Raw genomic sequence first — 26,978 nt, 5'->3', positions numbered from 1 at the left:
TCCCTCCTTGTGGTTCTCGCCTCTCCCATTTTCCTCTCTGCCTCTGATCCCTCCACCTCTGCTTTCTGTGCAGTGGACATGGTGACCCTGGCCACAGCCTTGGAAATCTTCAATGAGCATGACCTGCAGCCCAGTGACCGGGCGATGGATGTGGTGGAGGTCATCCACTGCCTGACTGCCCTCTACGAGAGGCTGGAGGAGGAGCGGGGCATCCTGGTGAATGTGCCGCTCTGTGTGGACATGAGCCTCAACTGGCTGCTGAATGTCTTTGACAGGTACTGGTCCCTCTGTGTCCCCCTGAGCTGTGGGACTGCCATGCTTGGGAGGAAACCTCTGTGCTGCTCTTCCAGCTGGCAGTGCTGCAAAAAGGCCCTGGCTGCTAGTGAGGGGGCTGCCCGGCGCAGGTTTGCCTTGCTGACCCCCGTGCATAAAAAAAACCCCAAAAAACCAAAAAAAACCCCACACACCTCCAAAACATTTGCAAACCTGTGCAATGTCTCACCTTGCAGTGGCCGCAGCGGGAAGATGAGGGCTCTCTCCTTCAAGACGGGCATTGCATGTCTGTGCGGGACAGAGGTCAAGGAGAAGTTTCAGTGTGAGTCCTCTGTCTCCCTCCCCCAGGGCCTGGTGTGGAGTAACCTGGGGAAAGTGGAAGTGCTTTTGTTCCCTGGCTTAGCCCTTCTTTGCCCAGCAAGAGCAGAGAAACAGCTTTCCTACACTGACTAATCTGCTTGCATCACCACCCCTCCCTCCCTTCCTCCCTTCCCAAGCCTACACCACCTAAATTAGGAGGCTTTTTTGCAGACTGACTGGTGCTGTGGTGATCTTGCTTGCATGGCACTGTAAGGAACAGTGCAGAGAAGGCAAACAGGCAACAGTTATCCAGTACTTCCCAGAAGGAAAAAACCTAGGGTTGCATAGCTGGGAAGTAGGTTGCAGACAAATTAAAGGAAGGCCTGTTCCTCATTGCGTTTTAACCATGGTATTCTCTGCCATGTGATACTGCAGAGGGGTTAGTATAGGAAGCACCAAGGGGTTAAATAAAGGAATTGGGCAGATTCATAGAGGACAGGCTAGCTGTGGCTGTTAAAGTGATGTATGTAACCTCTGTCTCAAGAAGACTCTCAACTCCTGGTTATTGGGAGCTGGAAGGTTACTGGTAAAGGTTATAGCTCAGTTTTTCCCTCTTGTTTGAGCTCTGTGCTGGAGACAGGCAGCGGGGCCTCTGCTCTGATCCACACACTGCTCCCTCGTGCCAGCGTCCTGCCCGGTGTGTTGGGGCATCAGCCATGTTTCTAACGGGGCTGTGTGTCTGTCCTGCCAGCAGATCTCTTCAGCCAAGTGGCGAATGCCGGGGGACTGTGTGACCAGCGGCACCTTGGTGTCCTGCTCCATGAAGCCATCCAGGTCCCACGCCAGCTGGGGGAGGTGGCAGCATTCGGGGGCAGCAACGTGGAGCCCAGCATCCGCAGCTGCTTCCGCTTTGTGAGTAGGGTGCTGTGGCCTGTACCGTCCCCTCTGCAGCAGCCATGCCAGGGAGAGGCTCCTGGAGTTGGCGAGGAGTTTGCACCACATCACAGCTGGGTCCCAGCTCTGAGCAGCCCCTTCCTCTCCCCTCCCCAGAGCAACGGGAAGCCTGCCATCGAGGCATCCCAGTTCCTGGAGTGGGCAAACCTGGAGCCGCAGTCCATGGTGTGGCTGGCTGTGCTGCACCGGGTCACCATGGCTGAGCAGGTGAAACACCAGACCAAGTGCTCCGTCTGCCGGCAGTGCCCCATCAAGGGCTTCAGGTAAGGGTTGTGATGTGGGACCTTGGCTCCCAAGGGAAGTCCATGGTGTCTTGCAGAAGGGAGCTGAATTTGCTCTGTGTTGTTGGGGGAACCTAGAGCTCTGCAGCAGCAGTGTTTCAGGCAGGTCAGACCAGATGCCAGCAGAAGGGAAGGAGCAGGATGCTTTTCTGGGGACTTCAGCCACCAGCAGTGTGGGTTCAGTGGGGTGCGAGAGCAACACAGATTATCTCTGTCCCCTGCTGAGCTCTCCTTGGGCTCCAAAATGATGTAGTTTTGCTGACTCTCACTGCCTCCCTATGGTCTTTCAATCTCTGCAGATATCGGAGTCTGAAGCAGTTCAATGTGGATATCTGCCAGACTTGCTTCCTCACTGGGCGAGCCAGCAAGGGCAACAAGCTGCACTACCCCATCATGGAGTACTACACCCCGGTATGGAGCTGGGCTGAGCTGGGAGGGCCTTGGCTCAGAGCAGGTCCCCATTGACAGCAGCAGCCTTGTGATGTTTAGGCTGGTGCAGCCCCAGAAGTGGATCCCTTGTATGTTTTTGTTCCCCTCTGCATGCTGGATGTTGCCTATGTCCCTGCTATTCTGGGGCTCGTGGTGAGCAGGATGCATGGCATCCACTGATGTCCAGCTTGGCTTGTGCCAGGCCCTGTGACAGGCTGGCAGGGCTGCCGTGTGCCCTCCTTGCTTCCTCAGTTGTGCCTGCCTCTTCCTCCGTGGAGCTCATGCCCAGCCTCAAGGGACTTCTTTCCTGTGGATGCTGACCTGTGGTCCTCCGCTTTTCATTAAGCAGCACCTTGGTAATATTTGTATCTCTGCAGACCACATCCAGTGAGAACATGAGAGACTTTGCCACGACGCTGAAGAACAAGTTTCGGTCCAAGCAGTACTTCAGCAAGCACCCGCAGAGAGGTTACCTGCCCGTCCAGTCCGTACTCGAGGCTGACTTCTCGGAGACGTGAGTTGGCTGGGCCCCAGGCTGTGCCTTTCAACCCTGCGTGATATGTAGGCTCCACAGATGGAAGCAGCATCTCAGCTGCAAGACAGGGCTCCTGTGGGAGGGCTGGAGGGGGCACTTGCTCTGGGGGTGATATGGCACCTAGTTCTTGGAGGAACAGAAATTTCAGTCTCCCTCTCCAGCCTCTCCCTGGCTCTTCTCAGCCCAGGTGAGACCAGGGCAGCCTCTCCAAGCCCTAGCTTTGTGCAAGGACTGCCAAGGCTTGCTGACCAGTGTGCGTCTCTTCCAGACCAGCCTCCTCCCCGATGTTACCACACGCCGACACCCACTCCCGGATCGAGCACTTTGCCAGCAGGTATCACCACTGGGCACTGCTGTCATGCCAGGGCACGGAGCATGACTCCAATGGGTGCAGAGGGGTTTCGGGGCAGATGTGTGTTGAGCTTCTGCTGCCCACAGCCCCCTCCACGCTTCCCAGCATGCTGCCTGGCAGGCAGAGCCTGGCTGCGGCAGCTCAGGCTGCAGTGCTATTGGGAAGAGGCAGCTGCAGGGCCAGGCAAACCTGCCTGCACCACTTTGCTCTTGCCTGGGACACGGCTGATGCCACGCAAATTGGCAGAAAACACTATGCATTTGACAGCAGATGTCTTAGTGATGAAGCAGCCTCCATGAACCCTCCTGCTCTTCCCAGTGTGAGCTGCTGGTTGGATTCTCACCAGGCAGATCCCACAGTATCTTGTTCTGCTGGTGCGATCACCAGTGCTGCTTGCACGCTTCCCATTGCTGCTGCCTTGTGGTTTGTAATGCTTCTGCCCTCACCACAGGTCCAGGCAGAGTGGGGAGCTGAGGAGCACAGGGAGCCTGTAGCTCAGGCTCTAGGCTGGAGCTGGTGTGCTTTCACCCCTTTTCTTTGCATATGCAAGAGGAGGCTGAGCCGGCTGCATGGCAGGAGCCCTTTATTCCAGAGACTGTCACCCTAGAGCAGCAGTGTCTTTTGTTTTCTAAAAAGGCAAAACTCTCTAGAGCCTGTAAAGAGGGGCAGACTGGTGCAGGGCAGCTGGGAGACCCTGACAGAGAGGGGTCTTGCAGGGGCTGCTGTAAGTAGGGGGCACTGAGCAGACATTTAGGGCGTCTCTGACCATATCTCAACCTGTTTCTCTTTCCTGCAGGCTTGCAGAGATGGAAAGCCAGAACTGTTCCTTCTTCAATGACAGCCTGTCCCCTGACGATAGCCTGTGAGTTCTGCCTCCTTTCCCTCCTCCTCGCCTCCTGCTGAGTCAGGGCTCCTGTGGCTCCATCCGTGCCTAGCCAGGGCCCAGAAATGCTTTCCTTCCCAGCTCCTTTGAGTCTGAGGCTCTTGGGCACCCCCAGCTACCCAGGGGTGCTGAGCTACTTCTGAGCTCTAGACCTGGAGCAGCCAGAATGAGCTCCCATACGAAACCACCTCCTCCAGGCTGTCCTTCCCCAAGGGCATACAAATCCCTTGAGACTGATGTTCTTCACTAAGATGTTTCTCCACCTGCTGCAACAGGGATGAGGACCAGTACCTGCTGCGCCATTCCAGCCCCATCACCGATAGAGAGCCTGGGGGCAGCCAGCAGGTTCCGGGAAGCCTCCACATGGATGACAAGGGAGAGCTGGAGAGAATCCTGGCCCACTTAGAGGATGAAAACAGGTAGGGCCATGGGCAACTCTGAAAGTGGGGTTTATAGCCTAAGGGAAAGGGGCTGGAGAAGTCTGGCAGAGCTCAGAGTGAAGCCAGGGGATAGCTGCTGGGGCTGGAGGTGGGGATTGGAGGAGCTGAGTGATTTGGAGGGTGTTTAGGTGCCCTAAAACCTTCATGGGAGCACTCAGTGAGGGTGTGCTCTCCAAGGAAAGAAGACTCTGTTCCCCAAAATGTTCCTGCCCTCATCCCCAGAACCTGTTCCCCTCCTGAACTCCAAACTGGTTGAAGTGAGCCCAGGGCACTGCTGTTTCTCTTGTCCCTGAGCCCCTCGCAAACAGTGGTGGTACTGCTCTGGACCACATGAGGTGAGGCTCTGGGCAAGACAGCTCGGCTCAGGAAGGAGGAGGTGATGCTTTCCCTGCCCTTGTTCTCAGCCTCTTAGGAAGCAGTTGCATGTCTTTTTGTAAACCGCCCAAGTCGGGTAGAGCTGCAGGCAGGCCACCCTGCTGCGGAGCAGGGACAAAGTCCAGGAGTGTGCTGGTCCTCAAGTCACATGTGGCAAAGCCTCCAGGGGTGTTTTGTCTCTGAGTCATGGGCTGTCCCCAGTGTGCAGCTGTCGGGTGTTTCCAGCAGTCTCTAGAAAGGAGAGCAGTGATGCTGACCTAGGCTATCTTGCAGGATCCTCCAGGGAGAGCTGAGACGTTTGAAATGGCAGCACGATGAGGCGGTGGAGTCTCCAACCTTGGCTACAGGCTCCCCTGAATCAGTGCAAGATGCACATAACGATGAGCTCCTCGCAGAAGCACGAATCCTCCGGCAGCACAAAAGCCGCCTGGAGACCCGCATGCAGATCCTGGAGGACCACAACAAGCAGCTGGAGTCCCAGCTGCACCGGCTGAGGGAGCTGCTGCTGCAGGTACTCTCAGAGCGAGGACCTGCGGAAGCCCATCCTTGGGGTGGGCTTTGCCATAACAGAGCTGGGGCAGTGGAAGTCAGGGATGGTCAGAAAGGGTGGAAGACAAGGACAGAGGATCATGACAATCCCCTTTCTCTCTCCAGCCTCCAGCAGAGTCAGATGGCAATGGTTCAGCAGCCTCTTCCTTGGCTTCATCTCCGCATCAGTCTGAAGGCAGCCAGGCAAAGGAGAAAGAGCACAACACCCCTGACACAGAAGCTGCAGGTGAGGACTGGGGTTGGGCTGAACTCTTGGCCCCGCTCCCTTGGTTCAATGCTGCAGGAAGCTGCCTAGGCCCTGCCATCCTGTAGAGATGCTCGCTGGCAAGGCGGATGCCCAGAAACCCTGCTTACCCCCCAGCCCTCTTTCTCGCTGCAGATGAGGTGGAAGCCAAAACCCAGGAAGTCAGCATGTGCCTGGAAGACATCATGGAGAAGCTGCGGAGCGCCTTCCCCAACTCTCGAGGTACTCGAGTGAAATCCCCCTCTCTGGCCTCTTACTGCTCCCTCAGATGAGGTTTTCCCCACGGAGCCCTGCCCCGATCCCAGCTTCCCTGCGACGGCTGATCCCCCACAGCACCTACAGCCAAGAGCTATGCTGCCACGGCGCTGCTGGGACTGGTGTGTGGCCTGGGTGCAGAGAGGATGAGGAGGAGGTTTCATACGGCGATCAGAGCTACCAAGAGTACGGACCAACTAGATCCCCCCAGATGAGCTGCAAGGCAGCCTCCTGCCCTGCTCAGGACCCTGCACCCTGCAGGGCTCCCCTCTGTGAAGATGGACAGACCTGCCAGCATCGAGTTTGCAGCGATCACCTTGAGCCACCTCCTTGCTTCATCCCTGTCCAGACCCCTCTCCAGGAGAGGTTGAGGATGCAGTTACCTGGCGAGATGGAAGCAATGGTGCAAGCTCTCCTAGCTGCTCATGGATGGCTCTTCCCAGCAGGGATGGGGACTGGGGGATGTGTGTGTGGACGGCGCTCCACTCGCCCACTAGGGTTTGGTGTTGGTCTTTCTGCTGTCCCTCTGTGCTCCAGGCCGGGAGCAGCACTTGGTCCCTCACCCAGGCTGCCCATGCATGTGCCGCGGGGAGACATTGCTTGGTGCCAGCACTAACACAAGGCAGGGGAGAGCTTCCCTCCCTGCCCACGCAGACCCTCACCCACTTTCTGCCATCCCTGAGCAGGATCCTCCTGGCTCTGCAGCAGCCTTGTTCTAACCAGGTGGCTCATGGTCCTATTTTCCTGACCTCTCCATTTCTCTTTCAGGTATGACCTCCCTTATCTAACAGCTCCTGTGAGCCAGAGGCTTTTCCTAACCAGCTGCCTGGCTGCTTTCCTCCCCCTCCACTCCCTGCCATGCTCCCTGTACTGCGGCAGACCTCGCGCAGACTCCCTCTGAGCCAGTCGTGCAGGATGCTTGCCAGCTCCAGAAGATCTCATGGGAGCATAGGTCATGCAGGAGCAGGACTGTGGGCTCCCCAGGAGGCTGGCTCGGTCACTCGGCCACAGTGTCCAAGCCTGGGTAGAAAAGTTGAAGAAAGAACTGAAGCTGTGAAAGCTGCCTGTCTCCCCCGGCGCTCACGGGCTGCTGCCTTTGACTGCAGCCCTCAGGGGATGCAGAGCTCAGCATCCTGCTCCTCTTCAGTTGTGCCCAGGGGCCTCCAGTTTTATGGGCACCAAAACACTCCTGGAGCCACCCAGTTTTTAAAAGAACTCTTTCTAACAGCATCCAGCTGCCAGCCTTATGGATTGAACTCTCTCTGCCACCCAGGGCTCCACAGCCAGCCAGGCACATACCGTCTGGTGGGGAGAGTCTGTGAGGTTTATGGTGTAGGGTTGAGTCCATGTTAGAGCTTCAGCCCAGCTAGTAGCCTTATCCTGAGAGGGTCTTTATAACAGAGCCTTATCATTTAATTTGCATATATTTCTATATATTATATATATACTGTACTTAAATACTCTCATGGACTCGCTCCATTAAATTCTAATACTGTAAGTGCAGCTGCCCTTCCCTTTGTCCAACCCAACATCTGCTCCTGCAGGGACCAGCACCTTCCCTGTTGCTGGTGCTGCCTTGGAGCAGGGCTGCTGCGAGGGGAGCTCAGTGGAGGGTTGGACGGGCAGCAGGTCCTCTGTCCCGCCTGGTTTCCTGGGGAACTGTGCCTTTGCCGTGGCACAGACAGCCTGTCCTGCCTGGACCCAGCTCCACCCCTGGGGAGCCTCTGCTCCTGCAGCTGCCCATCCCCATGGCGCTGTGGGAAGGGGTTTCTCCAGCCATAGCTCCAGCCCTGGGGTCAGCAGGATGTTGGGCTGTGATGCAGGAGCATAGCAGTGTGGGCAGGCAGCAGGACAGGCAGGGCACCTCCTTGCTGCCCCCAAGGAGCAGCTGCCCTGCTGCTGCCCCCCAGTTTGAGCTGGGCTGAGGGGCTGGAGGCACTCGTCGGAAGCAGGCAAGTCCCACCAGGCAGCGGAGGAGGCTGTTCTGCAAGCTGGCAGGGTAGCTTGGTGGTGGTGGCTCCTGGTCCCAAAGGCTCCCTCAGGCTGGCTGTCTCATGCTGCGTTACGTCGAGAAAGATATAGAGTCAGGTGCTGTGGGGTGCCCCGGCGCAGAGGCTGAGATGGCCCTGGTGCTCTGGGGCCACATGCTGCAGAGGGATGAGATACCTGAGCCCTTGAGGCAGGACAGGGTGCAGGTAGGGCTGCAAGCTGGTGTGAAGCACCCTGCCCAAAACAGGGCTTGCTGCGAGGACAGGGACGGGGCTGTTGTCGCTGGCTGGGACAGGATGTGGTGGTGAGCTTTTCAGGGAGGTTCGGACCAAGGCAGTGTGTTGGGGCACAGGGCTCTGCAGGTGGTGTGCTGGCAGGCTTTGGTGTGCTGGCAGGCTTTGGTGTGCTGGCAGAGGTGCGAAGCAGTGCCCATACCAGGGATTAGGTGGTGCGAGCTTTATGGCCAGACATTTGGGGTCTTGTGCTGCAGTGTCCGCTAGCAGCAGTGTGGGTTGCTGGCCTTGCCATCCCCTCTCACACCTGGGCGAGTAGCAGGAGTGCAGTAGCTGTGGCACTCTGGCTGTAAGCATGCTGTGTGTCCAGCTGCTTGTTTGACCGTGGTGAGGGACCATATGCCAGCCTGCGAGACCTGGCTGAACCCCCGCTGTTATCCCAGTGGCAGGATGGGGGGAGCGTGGGGAGGAGCGAGGTTTTGGCCTGAGGATGAGGTCAGGAGTACCCAGCCTGGGGGGAGCTGGAGGAAGGAAAAGGTAGGATGAAGCGGAGCTGCTGGCCTTGGTGCCAGGTGCGGGAAGCAATGGTGGCCAGGCTGGGTGCTCGGGCTGTTGGGTGCAGGGTGGCCGTGGGCTGTGTTTGGGAGCCAGGATGCGGCAGGGAGGGGAGCAGGCTGGCTAATGCTCTGGTAACCATGTACTGTGGTGCTACTGTCCTTGCTGCTTCGCACCATCTCTGCTCTGGAAAGAGAATAAATTTGTATTTATACTGAGACCTGGATCAGTGCTCTGGCCTCTTCTATCCGTGCACCTTGGTTGAGTCAGGGCAGCTCCTGGCACTGCTCCTGCAGGGCTGTTGGGATACGAATGTCCCTGTGCCCTGTGTCACCCTGGGTGTCCACACCATTCAAGGCAGAACAGAAGCTGTGAGCAGAGCTCTGGGCTCCCCGGGCACAGGTGTGTCCCCCAACCACCATCTTCCTTTGCTCTCTTCCAGCAAGGTCCACTCAGGGCCACGTGGCAGCCTGAGGGCTGGGACAGGGGCTGTTTGGGGACAGTTTTGCTTGCCTGGGAACTTCTGCTGTAGGAAATCCTTCAGCCCCAGGAAGGGTGTAGGCAACAGTGTGATGCTGGGCAGGCAGTCTTCCCACTCGGTGCTTTATCCCTGGAGCCCCATTAGGTCTCCAGTGCCCAGAGGTGTCCGGGTGCTTCTGCCCCAAGTGCTGCCCATGTTCCCTGTGTCTTTGTGGCACAGTGAGGGGCTCAGCTGGGAACTAGCCCAGGGCAAGGCTGGGGGCTCTCAGGCCCTCCCTGCTGCACAGGGTGCAGCCCAGCCCCAGCTGACAGTGAAGCCTGCCCAAGACTGATACTTGTAGGGTTGGACCTGCTCTCTCCCCTGCCTGGAAGGGCTGGCGGTGCTGGGCAAAGGCCTGACATGGTGCTACTGCAGGGAAGTACAGGGACAGCTCTCACACAGGAGAGATTCAGGAGCTTAAATGGGGGTAAAATGCAGCCTCTTTAACTCCCTCTCTCAAGGGTAGAGCAAAACGCCTCATCCCCATGCCTGCACCGCAGGCTCCAGGGCAAGGGAGGAGGTGCAGGCTGTGATCAGGGAAGCCAGTCACGTACAGGAACAAATCCAGCACATGGTGCCAGGGAAGAGCTTTTATTTCTCAGCCAGCAAAGCTCAGCAGGGCCCAGCTGAAAGGCATTGGAGCTGATGAGTTGGGGCAGGGAGGCAGCAGGCGCTGCTGCACAGCAGGGCTGCTGGCCCTGGTGGTGGCAGGGTGAGGACAGCATTGTTCCTGTGTCACTGCAGGGCCAGTCCCCAGCCCTGGGGCTCCTCAGGGTACAGCAGCCCCACTGCCTTGCTGTGCTTCCTTGTCAGTGGTCTGGCAGCCTTTCCCCCATCCAGGGGTAACCAGCCCTGCTCAGGGCTGGCCATGCCCCAGGGTCATGGCCCTGAGCTCTCTGCTCTCACTGCACTGCCCCGGGGGTGCATCACCCCCTTCCCTGGCTGCTATGGGGTAGGGGGTTACTTCTGCCCCTCCACCCAGCTCCTCATCTGCCCCCGAGTGCCCAGCCTGGAGCACTGCCCCAGGGGTGAAGCTGTCTGGGGGGATGTGGCCTTCCCCAATATTTCCTTGGCCTCTGCCTGCTTGCTGTTCCCTGCAGCGCTCCTCTTCCAGTACCTCTTCTGGTGTTTCGTCCTCCGGCTCTGGGGGCTCCGGCACTGGGGCTCTGCCTGGCTCAGCCCTGGCCACACTCCCTGGGCCAGCTCCCTCTGCCCCATCAGCTCTCTGCTCCAGCCCCTGCCTGAGCCCTACTGCCTCGGTCCCCCCTGCTGCCCCACGTTGCCCTACAGCCAGCTTTTCCATCTCTGCTGCTGGGCTCTCTTTCTCTTTGTCCTCCTCCACTTTCTCCTCCTCTACCTTTGCCGCCGCCTCCTCCTCCCTCTCCTCTTTTTCTTCCTCCTTCATCTTCTCCTCCCCTTCTTCCTCCTTCTCCACCTCCTCCTCTTCTTCCTCCTCCACCTCCTCCCCCTCCTCTTCCCCCTCCTCCTCTGCTCTCCAGCTCTCTGGTTCTGCCCCACAGGTGACCAGGTTTTCTTCTTCGCCCAGTCCTGTCCCTTCTCTTGCTTCCACCTCTGCCCTGGCATGCTGCCCCGGGGCTGCTTCTCCTCGTGGTGCTGTGCCTTCATACCCAGCCCCGGGCATCCCTTGTTCTGCTTGGTCAGCCCCTGGTTGTTCTGGTTCTACAGTCCCTGCACCCTGCTCCCCCTGCCCAGAGGTCTCCGGGACCCCAACCTTACCCTGTGGTGCCTCTTCCTGCAGCACTGCTCTGTTGCCCACCTCCCTGCTCTCCTGCCCCTCACTGGCCCGCAGCCCTTGGGGCGGCTGGAAGAGCCCTTGGTAGCGCTTCCGATCCTCCACGTGCTTCTTCCTCATCCTCTCCCCCAGCTGCTTCAGCTCCTTCTTCACGGCAGCCGCCATAGAGGGGTCGAGGTGAGCCACCCGCAGGAAGTCCTCCCGTGCCTCCCGCTCATTCCAGACAGCAGCATGGGCCTTCGCCCGCTTGAAATAGGCCTTAGCGTTGTCTGCCAGGAAAGCAGAGCCCCCAGTGGGGGTCCTGCAGCTCAGGGCCACCAGCCACAGGAGCTGGAGACCCTGGGAACCCAGGGGACACAGATTACAGGTACCATCATAGGCAGGGGAACATGGGGTGGACACACTTGTAGGTAGGGATACCATCATGGGCAAGGGACCTGGGCCATGCATATACCACTGTGGGCACCAGGGGACATGGGGTGCAGGGAGCATTGTGGGCAGGGCCATCTGGATGATGTCGGACAACATCACGGGCAGGGGGACCTAGAGGACATGGGGTGCAGGTGCCATCGTGGGCAGGGGAAACCAGGGACATGGGCACTGTCATGGGCAGGGGGACCTGGGACACAGGTTCTGCGGTAGACATGGGCATCCAGATGACATAGGTACCATCACAGGTGGAGGGACGTGGGATGAGCATTGTCATGGATGGGGGATCCAGAGGACAGAGTCCCTGGGGGCTGTGGGCATAGCGGGGGGGGTGGGATGCCGGGCATGGGTACCGTTATGTTTCTGGAGGAGCTCTGTCATGTGCTCCAGCACCTCATAGTACTCGCCCAGCTCCAGCTGGCACTGGCAGTAGTTGAGCACCAGCGGCGTAACCAGGCTCTCCAGCTTCAGCCAGCCATCCTCCCATGGCTTCTCCTGCCCCGGGAAGCCACAGTGGTTGGTTCACAGCTGTGGCCATCCCCTCCTGGGCACCCAGGGGACTGCTTTGCTGAGGAAACCCAGTCAGGGACGATAGGGGGCAGCCAGGTCCTGTTCACCTTGGCCTGGAGGTTCCTCAGACAGATGACAGCCTCCTGGTACTTAGCTGCCGCCTGCCCAAACTCTTTGCGGAGGACGAGCCGGTTGCCCTCGCTGTGCAGCACAGGCACGGCCGCCAGCTTCTCCTCTTTGCTCATGGCCCAGGTGTCACGCTTGTACGCTGAGGGCTCCTCCACCTGTACAGGCAGCAGGAGCTGAGCTGCCTGCCCTGCCCATCCCCGCGCTGGCAGCCATCCTCACCATCCCCCTTACCCGGAACAACTCCATGATGAAGATGAGGGGCTGCGGCGTCCGCTGCAGCTCGTCCAGGTCATCATAGCCTGTGCTGTGGTAGTCAAACATGTTGCCCATGCCACACCGATGCTTCTGCCCTTCCAGGGGGTCCCGGCCCTCCGCAATCCTCCGCATGCCCCTGGAGACCAGGGCATACATGCCTGTGTGCTGCAAGGAGGGGAAGCACCCTGCTCAGCTGCATGAGGCCAGCTTGCACCCCCTTCCTCTGGGGGAGCCCCCCGGTGCCATGGCTAAGTGACACTTGTGCCCCCTGTGCTTGCACCAGGCAAGGCTGGAGCATCTCGGGGGTGTGTGGTCCTGTGCCCTGGCTCTGCAGAAAGGAGGGGAGCGGGCACCTGCGGGCCCCTCACTCACGATGGCATCACACCAGAACTCGGCCACCTCCCCAGCTCTCATGGAGCTCAGCAGCGTCTCCCAGATCTCCAGCTTGAACATCTTGCCCACGATGATCTCCATGGGGATGCCAGCTTCCCGGCTGTCATCAATCACTGTCCGCTCAAAGTCATCCTTCAGCGTCTGGAAGTGGAAGGTGATCTGCCCCAGAGAAGTTCAGTGTTGAGCTGGGGCAGGCACCGCAGTGAGCACCCTCCGTCCCCTCGCCAGCCCCGAATCCCTCTGCCACGTGGGGTCAAGCCTACTCCTCGTGAGGTGCTGGTTTGATTGGCAGCTCCATCCGCAGCAGGAGACTGTGCCTCCTACCCACTTAGACAGCAAGCAGATGGTGGTGTGTCTTAATGCCCATCAGTGCTATATCCTGCTGCTCTCTTTGGATCACCCTTTGTAACTCAGTACAGAGAGTGCTCCCACAGCATGCACCAGGACGTGGCAGAACCCACACTGATCTGCCCACACTCACAGGCTGGGGGATCTCAGAAAGCCCCAAGAGCTCCCCATTGGCACCCCTCACTCCCGTTTGACACGCATCAGGAAAGGCAGATTTCCAGCAACCCATCGTGGCTGCTGAGCTCCGACAGCCCCAGGACAGAGGGAGGAGGTGGGTAATGGCACCGATGCAAGGTGAAGGCAGTGGGCAATATCAGTCATCACTGTGAGGGTAATGTGGCTGCCTGTGCCCAAAAACAGCCCTTCCTGCACCCCCCTTGCGAGGGATCTCCTGGAGATGGGATCTCCCCATACCACAGACCTGGAGCTCAGCTTGTGAGCAGGGAACTTAACCGTAATGGCAGGGATGGCGGTGTCGGACCCACTCCCCTCTCTAAGGGCTTTGGGTTAACAACAAGACAACTTACCTTGCTCCCATCCTGCAACTTCGGCAGCTCCCCTCGGCCTCCATGCAGAATCTTCTTTTTGACCCCTTCCACATTCAGCAGGTAGGTTTCCTCCATGGCCGCTCCTGCCAGCCCCCAGGAGCAGGTCATGGGCACATGCACACAGGCGCGCTCCGGCCTTTCCTGAGCCCCACGTCTTCCTGAGGGTATCTCCCTTTCTTGCCTATCTGGACACGCGTGTCATCTCCCACAGCTGCTGCTGGCCTTTCACTTTCCGTGCTGGGGGCAGAGCTTGGAAGCCTTCTCCCCCTACCCTGCCCTTTGGGTTGTGAGAGGGGCGTCCCACCGTGAAACACCCTTGCTGAAGCCCGCAGTGCCCTCTGTTGTGTTCTGGAACTGCCTTTCTAATCCTCTTCCCACCCTGCCAGGTTAATCTGGGATTTGCCTGCCTCATCTGTGAGGAATTAAAGAAACTCCCTCATCAGGAGGGCCTCGCTCCTCCCACAGAGTGACAGCTCGTGGAGTCCCCTTCGCACGCAGTCTCCTTCGACCCATCCACGCAAGGAGCATTTCAGCGAGCACCAGCCGGGGCTGTGTGTGGTCAGGCACAAGCTGGCAAGAGGCAGTGCTGGTCTGTGCTCCGGAGGCCATGGAGGAACAGACCAGGGTTGAAAATGGTACTTTATTGAGTCTGGTTTGCAGACACAAGCATTCCCCAAACAAAAGAACAAGTCCAAGACTCAATAAGATGCAGAAAGCTGCACCACACCATCCCAGGGAGAACTAAACCCCTCTGGGAGAATGGTGCTGCATATTTACAGTAAATCCAGTGGTTTGGCTGCTCTCACAGGCATAGTCCAATTCCTTAGCTCCACTCAGCTCCCTGGACGTGGAGCCTCTAGCACTGCCTAGCAGCACATCTGGCAGCAGAGGTGTGTGACTAGAGCAGAGACTTCAGCATGGCAGATGAACAACACTTCCAGCTCTGCTCGCAGGTACAAAGACCCAGGCCTGCTCCTCACTTCTCCATGAGGGACTCCAGCTGCTCCTGCAGGGACGTCATCTGGGAAGAGGGAGTGAGGCATTACAGTAAAGCATGGCTGGGACCCCTGGCAGCTCCAGCCCAAGCACTTCTCTGTTTCTGTGGATCTTCCACCTACGCCACTGGCTGCTTTCCCTGTGCGTCGCAGGGAGCCGTGCTGGCGCGCCGCTGGGGCACAACTCAGCATTGCCCACAAGATGAAGCCGCACAACAGGAACCTGGGAGTGGGAACCTCCTGCCTTGGTACCTGGTTGAAACTCAGCACAGCTGCCCAGGCAGGAAATCCGCCAACAACCTACAGCTACTGCCTTTCTTGTACATGGGTGCTAGTGGGTTTCTGTGTCATGTTTTACCCCAGGCAGCAATCCTAGCAGCCTTGGACTGCTGACTGGAGATGTTTTGGCTCACTGCTCCTCCAGAAGGAAGGCTGCAATCAACCCCGTTTCCTATACCTCCTTGTGCCTTAGGAAGTTCCATGTAAGTACAGATGAGGTACAACCACACCTGACCTGTAACACTGGAGTTCAAAGCAGCTGGTGTGGTACAAGATTCAGGAAACTTTGTCAGAGGCCAAGCCTAGATAGAACCGTGTCGTGCCCCAGTCCTTCCCACCCCACTGTGGGAGTCTCCTCACCTGCTGCTTCTCTCGCTCTTCCTGCTGCTTGAACTCATCCAGCACAGCCTGGAGACGGGTCTGCAGAGAAACATGCCAGACCACAGTTACCAATGTGTTCTCAACTGAACGGGTGCTCACACAACATGATGCAGCAAGCCCCAAGCTGCACTGACAACCAGCCCCCTTATCTCCTGCAGTTTCATGGATTGCTTTGCCTCCATGGGGAGGCTGGAGTGTGTATGGGCACACCGCAATTATTTTTAACCCAGCAGGCAAAGGCCCCTGGCTTTTCTAGGAGAGCAGCTCAATCAGTCTGCTGGAACTAAAGGCAAGCCAGTGCTAAGCAGAAGACTTGAAGAGACCCCACAAGAGCACTCACCTTGAGGGCTAGGTTCTCCACTTTCATGATAAGATCTTCCTGGCGCTTCCTCCTGTCCTGAGTCTCCTGGAGTTTACTTTTCAGGTTGTCAATCTGTTTCTGGATCCCCATGACTGGAAGAGAGAGCGAGCTCAGACCCAGAGCAGCAGCAGAGCTGGGCAGCGCAGCCTGCCTGGCACCCCAGTGATTCTCCAGCGCTCTGCCACCCACTCACCTATCTGGTTGGACCCCTCATTCTCCTGTTGCTGCCCATCGGACTCATTCAGCTTGTCCTGCAGCTGCCTCTCCAAGTCCTCCTCAGTGTCCATGATGTTCAGGTCTTCGTCGTCATGATGATCCCTCTCATCTTCATCTTCGCTGCTGCTGCTGATGTCATTAAATATCTCCCGCAGTTCATCATGTTCTAGGGGGGTGCAAAAGGGAAGAGGAAAAACACAGCTGATGACCTTCCAGCACCCTTTGCCTGCTAGGGACCATGCCAGTACAGGGTGCCTGTCTCAATGCCCTCTCTCCTTTGCTCTGGTTAGGGCTTACCCCAGAGAGAATGGGCCCAACTGATTACTTAGTGCTAGAAAGAAAACAACAGCCTTCCCCACTGCACCTGAGGAGCCGTGACCTTGCTTATGTCCCGACATCCCTGGAGAGGAGATGTCCAGGCTGGTGAGTGAACCATGGTTGTCTACTTCTTTTGTTTCATCTTCAGCAATGACTTCCCAGCCTGACAGCAGGAACAGATGAGTCAAGGGAAAAAGAGGAACATGAAAGATGCTGTACGACAAGAGAATGCAAAAAAACTGCAGGAGATCACTGCCCCTCCAACAAGTCTGGCCTTGCAGCTATGAACATCCAGGACAAATCACCCCAGCCCCCTTTTTTGATGACTTCTTCTCTGCTGTTACTTAAGTTCCTGCTCAGTACAATAGTACCGTCCGCAAGGATGGTCACCATGAATAAACAATGGGCTTTAAACAAGGCAAATATGAAGCTCCAAAACTTCAGTGCCTCTTGTGTGCTTATCTCCCAGTCTCTCACACCCACACAAAGCTGAACTTGTCTCTCCTTTCCACAATCCCCAGGTCACACATAGCATCCTGTCCCCCACTTGAGGTTTTTTTCTCCTAAAAGGATACGGACACTGACAGCTTCAGCATCTGTGCTCAGGAGACGCTTCACCTCTTTTTCCACATCAGGAGACTCAATATACTGGGACAGAGAGGGGAAAGAAACAGAGACACTGTTAAATGCCTCATGCTGGTGCTGGCCAACTCCAACCCTCCACCTCTGGACAGATCCCCATTTCAAGCCTTTCTTCCCTTATACTTTCTGCTCAGCCTTTGCTCATGCTCACCCTAAAATTAATTTATGCACCTCCAGAAAGCAATCCATCTTTTTTGTACAGAGCTCCTTGGTGGGTTGTATATTCTCACTTTTCTACTTATACTAATGAAATAAGACTTTCTGTGTGTACGCAGAAAGTCCTTGAGGTGCTGTTTCCTGATGGATGGTCAACTCAACTCCTTCTCATCTCGCTCAAAAGAAGGTTTCATTTTTCACTTTTAAATTAGCCAGGAATCTTAATGCAGTGACATCAAATCTCCCCTGTGGGCTCTAAGAATGTCTCAAGTAATTTGTTTCCCAAATGTCACGCAAAATAGCACTCCATCCTGTTCTCAGAAACTGCAAAGCAGAGAAGAACAAGTCTTCCCAGTCTCATGGTGCTGCATCTCCCCAACACCTTGCCTGGCTTGTGCATATGCACAGAGACAGTCTCTGAGCTCCATCTGTTGTCACTCCCCCAGCTGACATGACGGTTATTCTATTTGTAGAGTTGCTTATTGGGGAAGTGAACGCGCCATGCATAGAAAGAAAATTTCAGCTGGGAAAGCAGGAATGAGTGAAGCCTCATTTCCATGCGAGTCTTCCTTTCTTCTCTATGGGCAGGAAGAGATGCGCTATGGCAAAGCAGCTGCAGGAATGGAGTCCAGCAGTTCTCTGCACAGAGGATTTTCCCCTCAGGAGGATCTTGGAGAACATGGAGGAAGCACCCAAAGAAGTGTTTAAATCTACTACTCTCCCTTCACCCTCATCCCAGGCAAGGAAACATGTGAAGCAATGTTAAGAAATTACATGTTTTCTGGACTAACAGACAGTTACAGCTCTAATGTCTCTGCCCTCCTATCCCTTGGTTATTGCATCCGCATCTGTGTGAGAAGCAACTCACCTTCTTCTTAGCTGTCTTCCGGAATCGTCTCTTCCGTACATTTTTCAGGGGAAGAGTGACTGTGACAGAGGAAACAGATTGCACGTGTCAGGCAGATGGCCTAATGGGAAAGCTGCATGCCAAAAGATCCCTTCAGGAACAGAGAGAGCACGGAAAACGGAGCAGCAGCACAGCCGGGACACGGCAGTGGTGAGTGCCCTGCACAGCTGTGGGGACACTGGGGTGGTGGGACGGAGGGGTTTGGCACAGCCTCTACTCACTGCCATGGTTCCAGATGAATTTCTTCTCTCTGTCCTTGTCCTTCTTCTTGTTTGCCTTGGGGTCAGTGCTCACAGTTTGCTCTTCCAAAGGAGGATAGAGATCGCCATCCACAGTGCAAACAAGCATCTGGAATCCCCGAATAAACACAACGGGTGCTTATTGTAACACAAGGACAAAAGGATGTAAAAGCTTTTCTGGAAAATGAACAGTGACTGCCCACTGCATGTTGTGAGCCAAAGGGATTCACAGGCATGAGGTACGAGAAACACAACGTTTCACACCCAGTTCAGTTCATATCTAAACACAGCTGCAGTTAAGCTGTTACAAGGAAATCACGTTCCATGCTTCACAAATGGGATTGCTAAACACCAAGTGGAGTGGAGAATTTTAAACTGCTAATATTGTGAGAACACAGAAACTGGCCATGTTACACTGGGTGTCCAGGTGCCAAAGTGTACAAGGGTTTTCCTAGAGAGGGGAGCAAGGAATTAAACTGTTGGGGCAGGCAAGAAGGACAGCCCGTACCTGGCAAATATCCGCTGTTTTATAGAAGGTTTTCTTGTCAATGGTTTTTAAGCTCTCGATGATGCAGGGCAGATCCACCAGCTTGGCCGCCAGTGGCACCCGGTCTACACGGACAATCCCATGGCGTCCATCCGCTGTGGAAAGCCACGGGACAGGTTAGTGCTGTCGCTAAACAGCTAAACTGAGCAATACATTCCTAGGCAGCAGAAATTTCACAGGAAAACACATGCAAGTTGCACAGCTTCGGCTGTGGACAGTCAGAGAAGTTTTAAGATGCCCTGATCCTGCTCACTCACCATGTAGCTCAATGGTGAGCCTGTCCTTCAAGTTGACATTCCCGGACTGTACCGCTCGCCGCACAGTGGAGGCATATTCCTGAGAAGGTTGGACAGACTTACATCAGGACTGGGTACACTTCCTCTGAGAATCACTGAAGGCTTCTGTCCAGGCTACCCAGCTTTAAACAGCCCTGCCATCCCAATGCAGAAAAACAACTGCAAGAGCGGCAATGAAAATTGCGTCCTCCTCCCAATACCACATGTGGCTCTGCTATTCCCTTCACACCCGCTGGCACGATACAGCTGTGACAGCAGCGGGAGGCCCCTGACAGAGATACCCTGCCAGAGTGCCACAGCTCTGGGGGAAGTCACAGCTCCCCCAAGCTCTCATGGTCTCAGCAGGACACAGCCTCAGCTTTAAGCATCTAACAAATAGCACCAAGTGCACTGAAAGCCATAGCAACTGAAGACCCAGCACTTGCTAAAGCTCCACCCTTACAGAAATTTCCTCCCTAATCCTCTAAATCATCTTCTGAGCCTCCTGTTCTGTGTCGCAGGAGCACCTCTCAAGAGAAGGCTGTGGAAAATTTGTTCAAAGGAGTGGGAATGAGCTACCCAAGGCCAAAAGCATCCTGCCCCTTCCATGTCCCTTGCCAGGTCTCCAGATTTCCCACTGACTTCGCCTGCCTCGCTAATCCCTCTCCCAGCCCCCGTGGTCGCCAAGCAAACCGGACTGAGCTGCGTGTAAAACCTGATGGTGGCCACTGCAGCTGTACCAGGCCGAAGGGTCTCTTACCGGCGGCAGCCGCAGCACGAACTGGCTCTCCAGCTCATGCGGAGCATCGTCCTTGCTCTTACTCATCCTTTCTTCTTCAGCTTTGAGAACGAGACACAATTACCTCGTCGCCAGGAAGGCTCCTACAAGGTAACCCCAGCCCAACAGCCCCAGGGCCGCGCTCTCGCCCACGGTCGCCCCGCGGAGGGAGCTGGGGCCTTTCCGGGGCGCGGGGCCACGCTGCTGTCGGTTTGACACCGCCGGCACGGCCCGTCCGCCGCTCTCGAGCAGCCCCAGCCGCGCTGCTGGAGCCTCCGAGCCCCGCTCCCCCGCAGCCCGCGGCGGCCCCGGGCGGAAGTCGGGCCCCGTGCGCCGGCATAGGTTCCCCCCGCCCGCGCCGCCCGTCCCGTTCCGTTCCGCCCGGCGCCGGGGGAAGGGTGTTGGCGGCGCACCGGAAGCGGCTGCGGGCGGCGGCGGCGCTGCCATGGGGGAGGCGGGCGGGCGGCCCGGCTTCTACGTGGGGCTGGGCCTGGCCCTGGCCTCCAGCGCCTTCATCGGCGGCAGCTTCATCCTCAAGAAGAAGGGGCTGCTCCGGCTGTGCCGCCGCGGCCGCGCCAGGGCAGGTACCGCCGGCCCCGGGCCGGGGGGGGCGGCGGTGGGGGGGCAGACCGCCCCGGTGCCTCCCCTGCGAGCGGCCCGTCGGCTCCTGGGCACAGAGCCCCGGGCGGTCACGGCCGCGGCGACCCCGGCGGCGCCTTCCCCGGACACTGCAGGCCGTGTCGGCCTCCGCCCGGCCCGCGCTGGGCCGTGGCCGCCCCCGCCTTGCTGGTGGGGCTTTTCGGTCTAAAAGTAGACTTCTGCTAGAGGGGGAGCCAGCCATCGCCCAGAGCCAGCAAAGACACGTTCCTACAACCACGCACGCGTTCTTGAAACTGCTGTCTTTCAAAGGCGGGAGAACCAGGGGATAAAATCTGTGCTTTTAGGGTAAAAGAATCGGTGCTTGCCCACGTCTGGCTCAGGCCAATACGTGACAAGGCAGGCAGACCCCGGCAGCCTTGCACGCAGGAGATCAGGCTGCTCCCACTTGCTTCCCCGAGGCAGTTCTGGCAGGATAATGAGCCTTTTATGTAGCTTCATTTGAGGTTTCTTGTTACTCTTTCTTCCTTACTTAGGGCAAGGAGGTCATGCATACCTGCAGGAGTGGCTTTGGTGGGCGGGGCTGCTGTGCAGTAAGTACCCGCTCTGAAACTGTAGCAAGACACACTTAAGAGTGTGTCCATCGTTTCCAGTTGCTTTCATGTTTTATTAGTATGATGTTGTTTGACTGCTTGATTTTTATCTGAGTGTCTGAGGATGTTGTTGATCCAATTATAACTCTAAAATATTCTGAAGTCTCATGCATTACCAGGTTTCTCTGCTAAACAGGGGTTGAGGAGCTGGTCTAACTGGGTTGGGTTAACTGCTTCTGAAATGGCCTGCCCAGACGATGTAGTTATAGTGGCACATCCAGCACCGTGCGTTTAGCGCTACAGTGATTTCAGCAGCTCTATTTTACACTTTTCAATATTAATAACCAATTGTACTTGATTTACCCCTTAAAAAGGAGAAACCTTACCCCTGTTCCAGGGGAAGAATGTGACTTAGAAATATGAAACGAGTCAAAACTCCTTTCAGCTTTGAGGATATTTCTGTGGTTACTGCTCAGCTGCATAGCCACGTGTGAATAAGGATCGCCATGCGTAGCCACGAGCCTTCTCTTCCCAAGAGAACCTATATTGGGCTTCTGCTTGCCCTTGCTGGTGCTGTTCTTTCCTGGTTGCGCAACATACCTCAGCGAAACATGGGATGCTCAGGTGGAAACTGAGGCTCTCTTCTGACTGCACTCAAGCTTGTATTATGCTGAATTGCTCCTACTTTGATGCTCACCTGACAGTTTCTCTTGCAGTGGGAGTTGGAGAAGCAGCAAATTTTGCTGCCTATGCCTTTGCCCCTGCAACGCTGGTAACTCCACTGGGTGCTCTAAGTGTCCTTGTTAGGTAAGCAGCCTCAGAAACACCCTTACCTACCACCCCTTAGTGGTGAAAGCAGTTGCTCTGCTTTCCTCTGTCTCTTTCCTCAGGTACTCCATCCCTTGGCCTAATTGATTTTGTTGGTTTTTTTTACTATCTTTCAGTGCAGTTCTGTCTTCCACCTTCCTGAATGAGCAGCTGAATGTTCATGGGAAGATTGGCTGCATCCTGAGTATCCTGGGCTCCACGGTGATGGTGATCCATGCTCCGCAGGAAGAAGAGGTTTCCAGCCTGGAGTCAATGGCAGAGAAGCTGAAAGATCCAGGTACTTAAATAAAAGGGATCCTGACAACTTCAGGCTTGGAAATGACAGTAGAAGGTAGGATACAGCTTGGCTAGACGGGGAAGGACTGAACTAAAGGGTAATTGAGCTGTTTCTTGTTCTGTGCACCAGTGGAGGAAACATTCCCCTGTGTCCAGGATAGCTTGTGAGTTGGCTTCTGTGGTGGGAAAAGGCTGGAGTCCCCACGCTCTAAATATAAAAGATTGGTGACAGTCAAACAGCATTTACTGCATGCACTCAGAGGATTTACACCTTGTTAACTAGCTCAAAACATAGGGGGACTTGTCAGCTTCAGAATGGCTTGTTAGGACTGTCAAGTCCTCGTGACCCCAGGTGAAAGAAGCAGACGGGAACCCCACTTCGCAGAGAGGGAGTCTGGGTGATGGTCCCAAGTCACTGGGTCTGTGCTGAAGCAAGGATGAGAACTTGGGTCATTAACAGTTACCAAGTGTGCTTTTTTTTGTACTGTCTGTATAAATGCAAAAAGTGAAGAGCATGGGCGTTAGCTGCAGCTGTCAGCAGAAGGGCCTGGGATAGGAGAGGGAATTCCTGTACACGAGGGTGGCAGTGGTGTGGCTGAGGGAAGACAGAGGAGGAACTTCAGGCAGAGATGAACAAGCAATTCAAGGAGTTATGCCCAAGATCAGGTAGTCCATAAATATCATTTTTGTTAGAGGATGAATCAGGTTGCAAGGATATGATTTGGGCAATAGCATGAATGGCAGAATAAGCCACAGGAGATGGAGGAAGGAAGCGTAGGGAGAAGAGCAAAGCAGAGTAACAGGTAGATGCTGCCCCTCATTAGAGGGAGCACTCTGGCAGGGCCTCACATTCCTGTGATGTGGCGCTTTCGTCTTTATCCCACCACAGCCTGCAGAGTTCAGCTAGGGCTTCCCAAGCCTTCTGCCACCCTCCTGGGCCTCCTGCAGAGCTGTGTCCCCTCGTCTTCCTGCTCAACAAGCCCCCCACCTCCCGTAGGGCTGTAGAGCCTGGCTACCCCTTCCAGCACGGGCGGCTGTATCCCCTGACAGGCTGACTTGCAGGGTGGTGCTGTGATCAGCACTGTAAAGAGCTGCTGTTGTCTCTGCAACTTTGCTCAGGCTAGAGACCAACTCTGCTTCCCAACTCTGGTCCCTACAGGTGGAAGCTAAAAAGACAGACTGAGGGGGCAGTTACCCGCCTGTCCTCCATCTCTACTTGCTGTTCAGTTAAATCTGTTGCTGGTGCTACTGTTCTCTGATAAAGCTCTTTAATTCTTCTTTCCCCAAGGATTCATTGTATTTGCTGTGTGTGTCCTGGTGAGCTCCCTTCTGCTTATCTTTGTGGCTGGACCCCGTTATGGACAGAGCAACATCCTGGTTTATGTTTTGGTCTGCTCTGCCATCGGCTCACTTTCTGTGTCCTGTGTCAAAGGCTTGGGGATTGCCCTGAAAGAACTGTTTTCTGGGAAGCCAGTCCTGAAGGAACCACTGGGCTGGGTGCTCCTGGTGTGCCTTGTGATCTGCATCAGCGTCCAGATCAACTATCTGAACAAAGCCTTGGACATCTTCAACACAGCTGTGGTCACGCCCATTTACTACGTGCTGTTCACCACAGCAGTCATGATGTGCTCTGCCATCCTCTTCAAGGAGTGGCAACACATGGTGCTAGACAACATCATCGGCACCATCAGCGGCTTCCTCACCATCGTGTCCGGCATCTTCCTCCTGCACGCCTTCAGGGACATGCCCTTCACCCCCGACCTCCTGCCCCTCTTCCTGCAGCAAGGCAGGGCAGACCTGCACACCTCATGGAGGAGCGCAGACAGACATCAGTCATGTCAGCACCAGCCTCTTCTGCCCTCAGAGGACAAAGGCTCTCAGAGCGCAGAGGAGGAAGAGGAGGAGGAAGGTGAAAGCATGTGAGGAAGCCTCTGAACTGCTAACTCTCTGCTCCTACTGCTGAGCAGCTCTGCTGCAAGGTTGAACATGCTGCCTCAGCTGCTGCTAGCTACTGCCGCGCTAGCAGGAGTTGGCAGTTACCATCTACCTGCCACAGGCACAAGCTGGGCAACCTGCCACTGCCAGGAGGCTGACAGGGACAGCAGCCTCCTGCAGCAGTGGTTCCCGGGAACCACCCAGTTCCTGCGATCCAGTGCCTCTTCACTGTTTTTTTACATGAAGAATTGATCTGCCCTCGTCAGGACACAGACTTCAGCTGCACAGAGGCCTGCAGCACTAACACAGTGCTAACCCTTACTGAATGCGAAGACCACACGTTTGGGGAGGCCTCAGCATTTTTTAAAAATATACTTAGAAGATTAACAGTTACAAAATAATCTAACATGGTGCTAAGATTACACAGAGAGAAGGTGGATGTCTGGCTTTAAAGGTGACAAACCCAGAATATTAATTAAAAAATTCCTCTGTCAAGTACTTGTTTTGCTCACTCTGCTAGAATTTATTTACAGATTCACATCCAAGAACAGAATACAGCTAAAACTGGAAAACTTCAGTGGTGCTGCCATGTGCTGCTGTGACTCTTACAGAGGGACCAACCTCTTCACGTAACGTCTGCTGTGCAGGTTGATGAAGCACCTGCTTACTGTATTCTATTAAAAACCGATTTGTTCAGTTAACAAGTGGCTAGTGATACATTTGTACCGAGAGCTGGGCTAGTGCTGAAAGGCGTGAAGGATTACAGGTGTAGGAAGAGCTGTGCAGATGCTCGAGAGAAACTCAAGACAGGGACAGGAGAGGGAATCGCTTGCTGTGGGAACAGGAGTGACCTAAGAGTCCTTAGCTGTTGATGTAAGTTTCTGAAAGACACCTAGACAGCTCTGTCCTCACTTATGTGGGTTTATATCTGCATAGCTCTGTTTAACACATCCTGAATTTGTTCCCAGGAAGGCTGCTGGCTACAAGCCACCCATGTTAGGAACTCACATGCCCTGTCCAGCCACCATGGCAAACGGAGGTGTGCAGAACTGCTGTATCAAGTTCCTGTGCAGAGCTCCAAGCCACTGTCAGTGGGTCGCTCCAGGCTTCCCAGAGCCACGCTGTATGTAAACACTGCCGAAATGCTATGCTATGCTGCCTTTCCAGAGGCTGGATCGGTAGTTTGTTGTTTTTCCAGTTAGAAGCTCCTCTCTGTGTCCTGGGGGTAGAGGTCCAGAAGACACAGCCATAGGCTTCCCTCCAGGGATCTCCACAGGTAAAGGTGCATGAGGTTATAAAGTAACTGGGTACTTGTTACCTGCATTTAGTCTCTCTAAAGAAACTACTCCTTTACAGGACAGCAAGAGCTGTTAACCCTTGGGGGAAGAGGAGGAAAGGCCACAGCCTCTCCCAGAAACAAGTTTGATTCATGGGACCAAATTAATTGAGCAACAAATCAGAATTCAGAGCAGACTTTCTAGCCAGAAGACAACTGTGCCCTCTCCCTACTAATTTTGCAATAAACAGGATCACTGGGAAGGAGGGAGAGTGACAAGAAGGCCAGATTTTCAATTCTCAGTGGTCATCTACCTGAACAAAGAAGAATCTCATGTTAAAAATTGACCCAGTTAATATTTATTACATTGACCAGGGGAAAGCAGTTAACGGAGCACGTCAGTATTGAGAGAGTTGTGCTGCAATTTGAAAATCTGTCACTTGGCCACGTGAATGATTTACCTATGGAAGCCTGAAAGTATTTTCCAGTAGTGACGCTGCCTGGGATGATCACTGTGCCCAACAAGCTCTTCTCGCTCAGGGTACCTGTACTGGACTGCACAGCGATGGCACCTGCAGGGCTTGTTAGCGTCTGCCCAGGAGGGTTTGTTTTGTGCAGCACCGTTTAAGGCAGCGGTCGCAGGCTGGCCTCACCCAGAGCTGAGGTTCACATCAGCGCTGGGAGCACCCCCAGACGTGAGCATCGCCACCCCTCCGTTCAGCTGAGCGGGTGCGTTCCGAACGCTCCCTGGGTAGCACTGGTAGCCCCGGAGTCCCAGCACAAAGCTGGCCACTGGCCCGCGGGGCCAGAAGCAGCACATCACCCCGAGGAGGAGTGACTGTGCTTCTGTTGTGGGCTCTCATCTGGCTGCATCTTTCCTGAGACTGGCAATTAATTAAATCCTAAACCCCAGAGCTGATCCTGGCTCATTCAGGCGGCAGAGTGACCGGGAGCCGGTGCGGCAGAGGGCCCAGCCTTGTGGGGGGCTGGCCAGCGTCCCCCGGGGCACGGGTCCCGCTCAGTCGGACAGGCTCTCCGAGAAGGCCGACTTGGACTTCTGCGTCTGCTCCAGCCGGTTCAGGATGAACTGGCTGGTGTCAATGAAGCGCTCCACGCAGTTCACGAAGCACGTCTCGGCCCGGCTGTCCAGCTTCGGACCCGGCTTGTCCATGCACTTCTCCTGCACACAGCGGGGGACCCGTTGGTCTGGGGGGCACCGCGGCCTGACCCCCCCTGCACACCGGGGCCGTGCCTCCGGCCCGCGGGCGCGCCGGCGCCATCCACCCTCGGGAGCCTCCTCCTCTGGGGCGCATCTACCCCCCGCCGCGGCCCGGGGCTCTCCCTGGCCCGGCCCCCTTCCCCGAGCTTCCCCCCGCCGCTCACCGGTGCCGGGGCTGCTCACACGGCGGCTCCATTTTGTCCGCACCTCCCTCCTCCCCTTGGGGGCAAGGGTCAGCGCGGCGTCCCAGCCCGCCCGTCCCACCACCGCGACCCGCCCCTCCCCGCCCCGCCGCCCCGGTCACCGGAGCTGGCGGCCCCGCCTGCCGCCCGTACCCAGCAGAGCTCGGTCATCTGGTGCACCAGCTGCTGGAAGCGCTGCTTCTGCGTCTCCACCTCGATGAAGCGCTGGAGCTGGGGGTCGGCGCCGCCCAGCCCGGCGGCGGACGGCGCGTCCATCCCGCTACCGGTACCGCCGGCGTTACCGGTACCGCCGCGCCGCGACCTTCACGTGCCGCGCCGCGCCGCCGCCGCCGCGCATGCGCCCCAACCGCACCGCGCACGCGCTGCGCCCGCCCCTTCCACGCGCGCGCTGCGCATGCTCGCCCGCCCGCTGCGCGCCCCCTGTC

General features: G+C 56.3%; 5 protein-coding genes across 12 annotated transcripts in view; 2 read left to right on the top strand and 3 right to left on the bottom strand.

The window, feature by feature from the left end:
• DRP2 (dystrophin related protein 2) overlaps window positions 1-8,873 on the top strand; it is a 30,692-nt gene extending 21,819 nt beyond the window's left edge. For 3 of the 6 annotated variants that reach the window (XM_009468076.2, XM_087748786.1, XM_087748789.1), the window contains 12 exons: window positions 74-275; window positions 510-595; window positions 1,328-1,485; window positions 1,624-1,790; window positions 2,108-2,219; window positions 2,615-2,751; window positions 3,041-3,106; window positions 3,921-3,986; window positions 4,283-4,426; window positions 5,096-5,333; window positions 5,477-5,597; window positions 5,751-8,873. In XM_009468076.2, coding sequence (XP_009466351.2) covers window positions 74-275; window positions 510-595; window positions 1,328-1,485; window positions 1,624-1,790; window positions 2,108-2,219; window positions 2,615-2,751; window positions 3,041-3,106; window positions 3,921-3,986; window positions 4,283-4,426; window positions 5,096-5,333; window positions 5,477-5,597; window positions 5,751-5,887 — 1,634 coding nt within the window. In that variant the 3' untranslated portion in view covers window positions 5,888-8,873. Of the gene's footprint in view, window positions 1-73; window positions 276-509; window positions 596-1,327; window positions 1,486-1,623; window positions 1,791-2,107; window positions 2,220-2,614; window positions 2,756-3,040; window positions 3,107-3,920; window positions 3,987-4,282; window positions 4,427-5,095; window positions 5,334-5,476; window positions 5,598-5,750 lie in introns of those variants that run through there. The other 3 variants (XM_087748788.1, XM_087748787.1, XM_087748790.1) reach the window with 2 other exon arrangements.
• An 888-nt stretch (window positions 8,874-9,761) lies between these two features.
• On the bottom strand, window positions 9,762-14,024 carry LOC104015366 (aryl-hydrocarbon-interacting protein-like 1). The gene is made up of 6 exons (XM_009468098.2): window positions 13,512-14,024; window positions 12,616-12,795; window positions 12,220-12,408; window positions 11,967-12,143; window positions 11,703-11,844; window positions 9,762-11,189 (listed from the first exon to the last, which is right to left on the bottom strand). The coding sequence occupies exons 1-6, from the start codon at window positions 13,638-13,640 to the stop codon at window positions 10,024-10,026; spliced, it is 1,983 nt and encodes a 660-aa protein (XP_009466373.2). The 5' UTR covers window positions 13,641-14,024; the 3' UTR covers window positions 9,762-10,023.
• A 129-nt stretch (window positions 14,025-14,153) lies between these two features.
• TAF7L (TATA-box binding protein associated factor 7 like) lies at window positions 14,154-19,938 on the bottom strand. Its single transcript, XM_009468078.2, has 11 exons — window positions 19,609-19,938; window positions 18,831-18,909; window positions 18,535-18,668; window positions 18,009-18,135; window positions 17,749-17,807; window positions 16,658-16,730; window positions 16,129-16,245; window positions 15,742-15,930; window positions 15,528-15,640; window positions 15,167-15,226; window positions 14,154-14,553 (listed from the first exon to the last, which is right to left on the bottom strand). The coding sequence occupies exons 1-11, from the start codon at window positions 19,672-19,674 to the stop codon at window positions 14,509-14,511; spliced, it is 1,062 nt and encodes a 353-aa protein (XP_009466353.1). The 5' UTR covers window positions 19,675-19,938; the 3' UTR covers window positions 14,154-14,508.
• A 130-nt stretch (window positions 19,939-20,068) lies between these two features.
• On the top strand, window positions 20,069-24,350 carry LOC104015367 (magnesium transporter NIPA2). Of its 3 annotated transcripts, none has more exons than XM_087748782.1 (5): window positions 20,069-20,210; window positions 20,760-20,816; window positions 21,533-21,623; window positions 21,761-21,921; window positions 23,353-24,350. In XM_087748782.1, exons 1-5 carry the CDS (start codon window positions 20,072-20,074, stop codon window positions 23,841-23,843), a joined length of 939 nt encoding a protein of 312 aa, XP_087604908.1. In that variant the 5' UTR covers window positions 20,069-20,071; the 3' UTR covers window positions 23,844-24,350. The 3 variants fall into 3 exon arrangements, with proteins under 3 accessions (XP_087604908.1, XP_087604906.1, XP_087604907.1); XM_087748780.1 differs by having other exon boundaries at window positions 23,209-24,350; XM_087748781.1 differs by lacking the exon at window positions 20,069-20,210 and having other exon boundaries at window positions 20,234-21,440; window positions 23,209-24,350.
• A 1,117-nt stretch (window positions 24,351-25,467) lies between these two features.
• On the bottom strand, window positions 25,468-26,916 carry TIMM8A (translocase of inner mitochondrial membrane 8A). Its single transcript, XM_087748785.1, has 2 exons — window positions 26,686-26,916; window positions 25,468-26,311 (listed from the first exon to the last, which is right to left on the bottom strand). The coding sequence occupies exons 1-2, from the start codon at window positions 26,806-26,808 to the stop codon at window positions 26,150-26,152; spliced, it is 285 nt and encodes a 94-aa protein (XP_087604911.1). The 5' UTR covers window positions 26,809-26,916; the 3' UTR covers window positions 25,468-26,149.
• Window positions 26,917-26,978: the final 62 nt, after the last annotated feature.

This window comes from Nipponia nippon, unplaced genomic scaffold, assembly GCF_047370975.1.
Source record: "Nipponia nippon isolate SJK-2023a ecotype South Korea unplaced genomic scaffold, ASM4737097v1 scaffold_12, whole genome shotgun sequence".
In the NCBI taxonomy this organism is placed as follows: domain Eukaryota; kingdom Metazoa; phylum Chordata; class Aves; order Pelecaniformes; family Threskiornithidae; genus Nipponia; species Nipponia nippon.
This window is presented reverse-complemented; position numbering and strand designations above follow the sequence as displayed.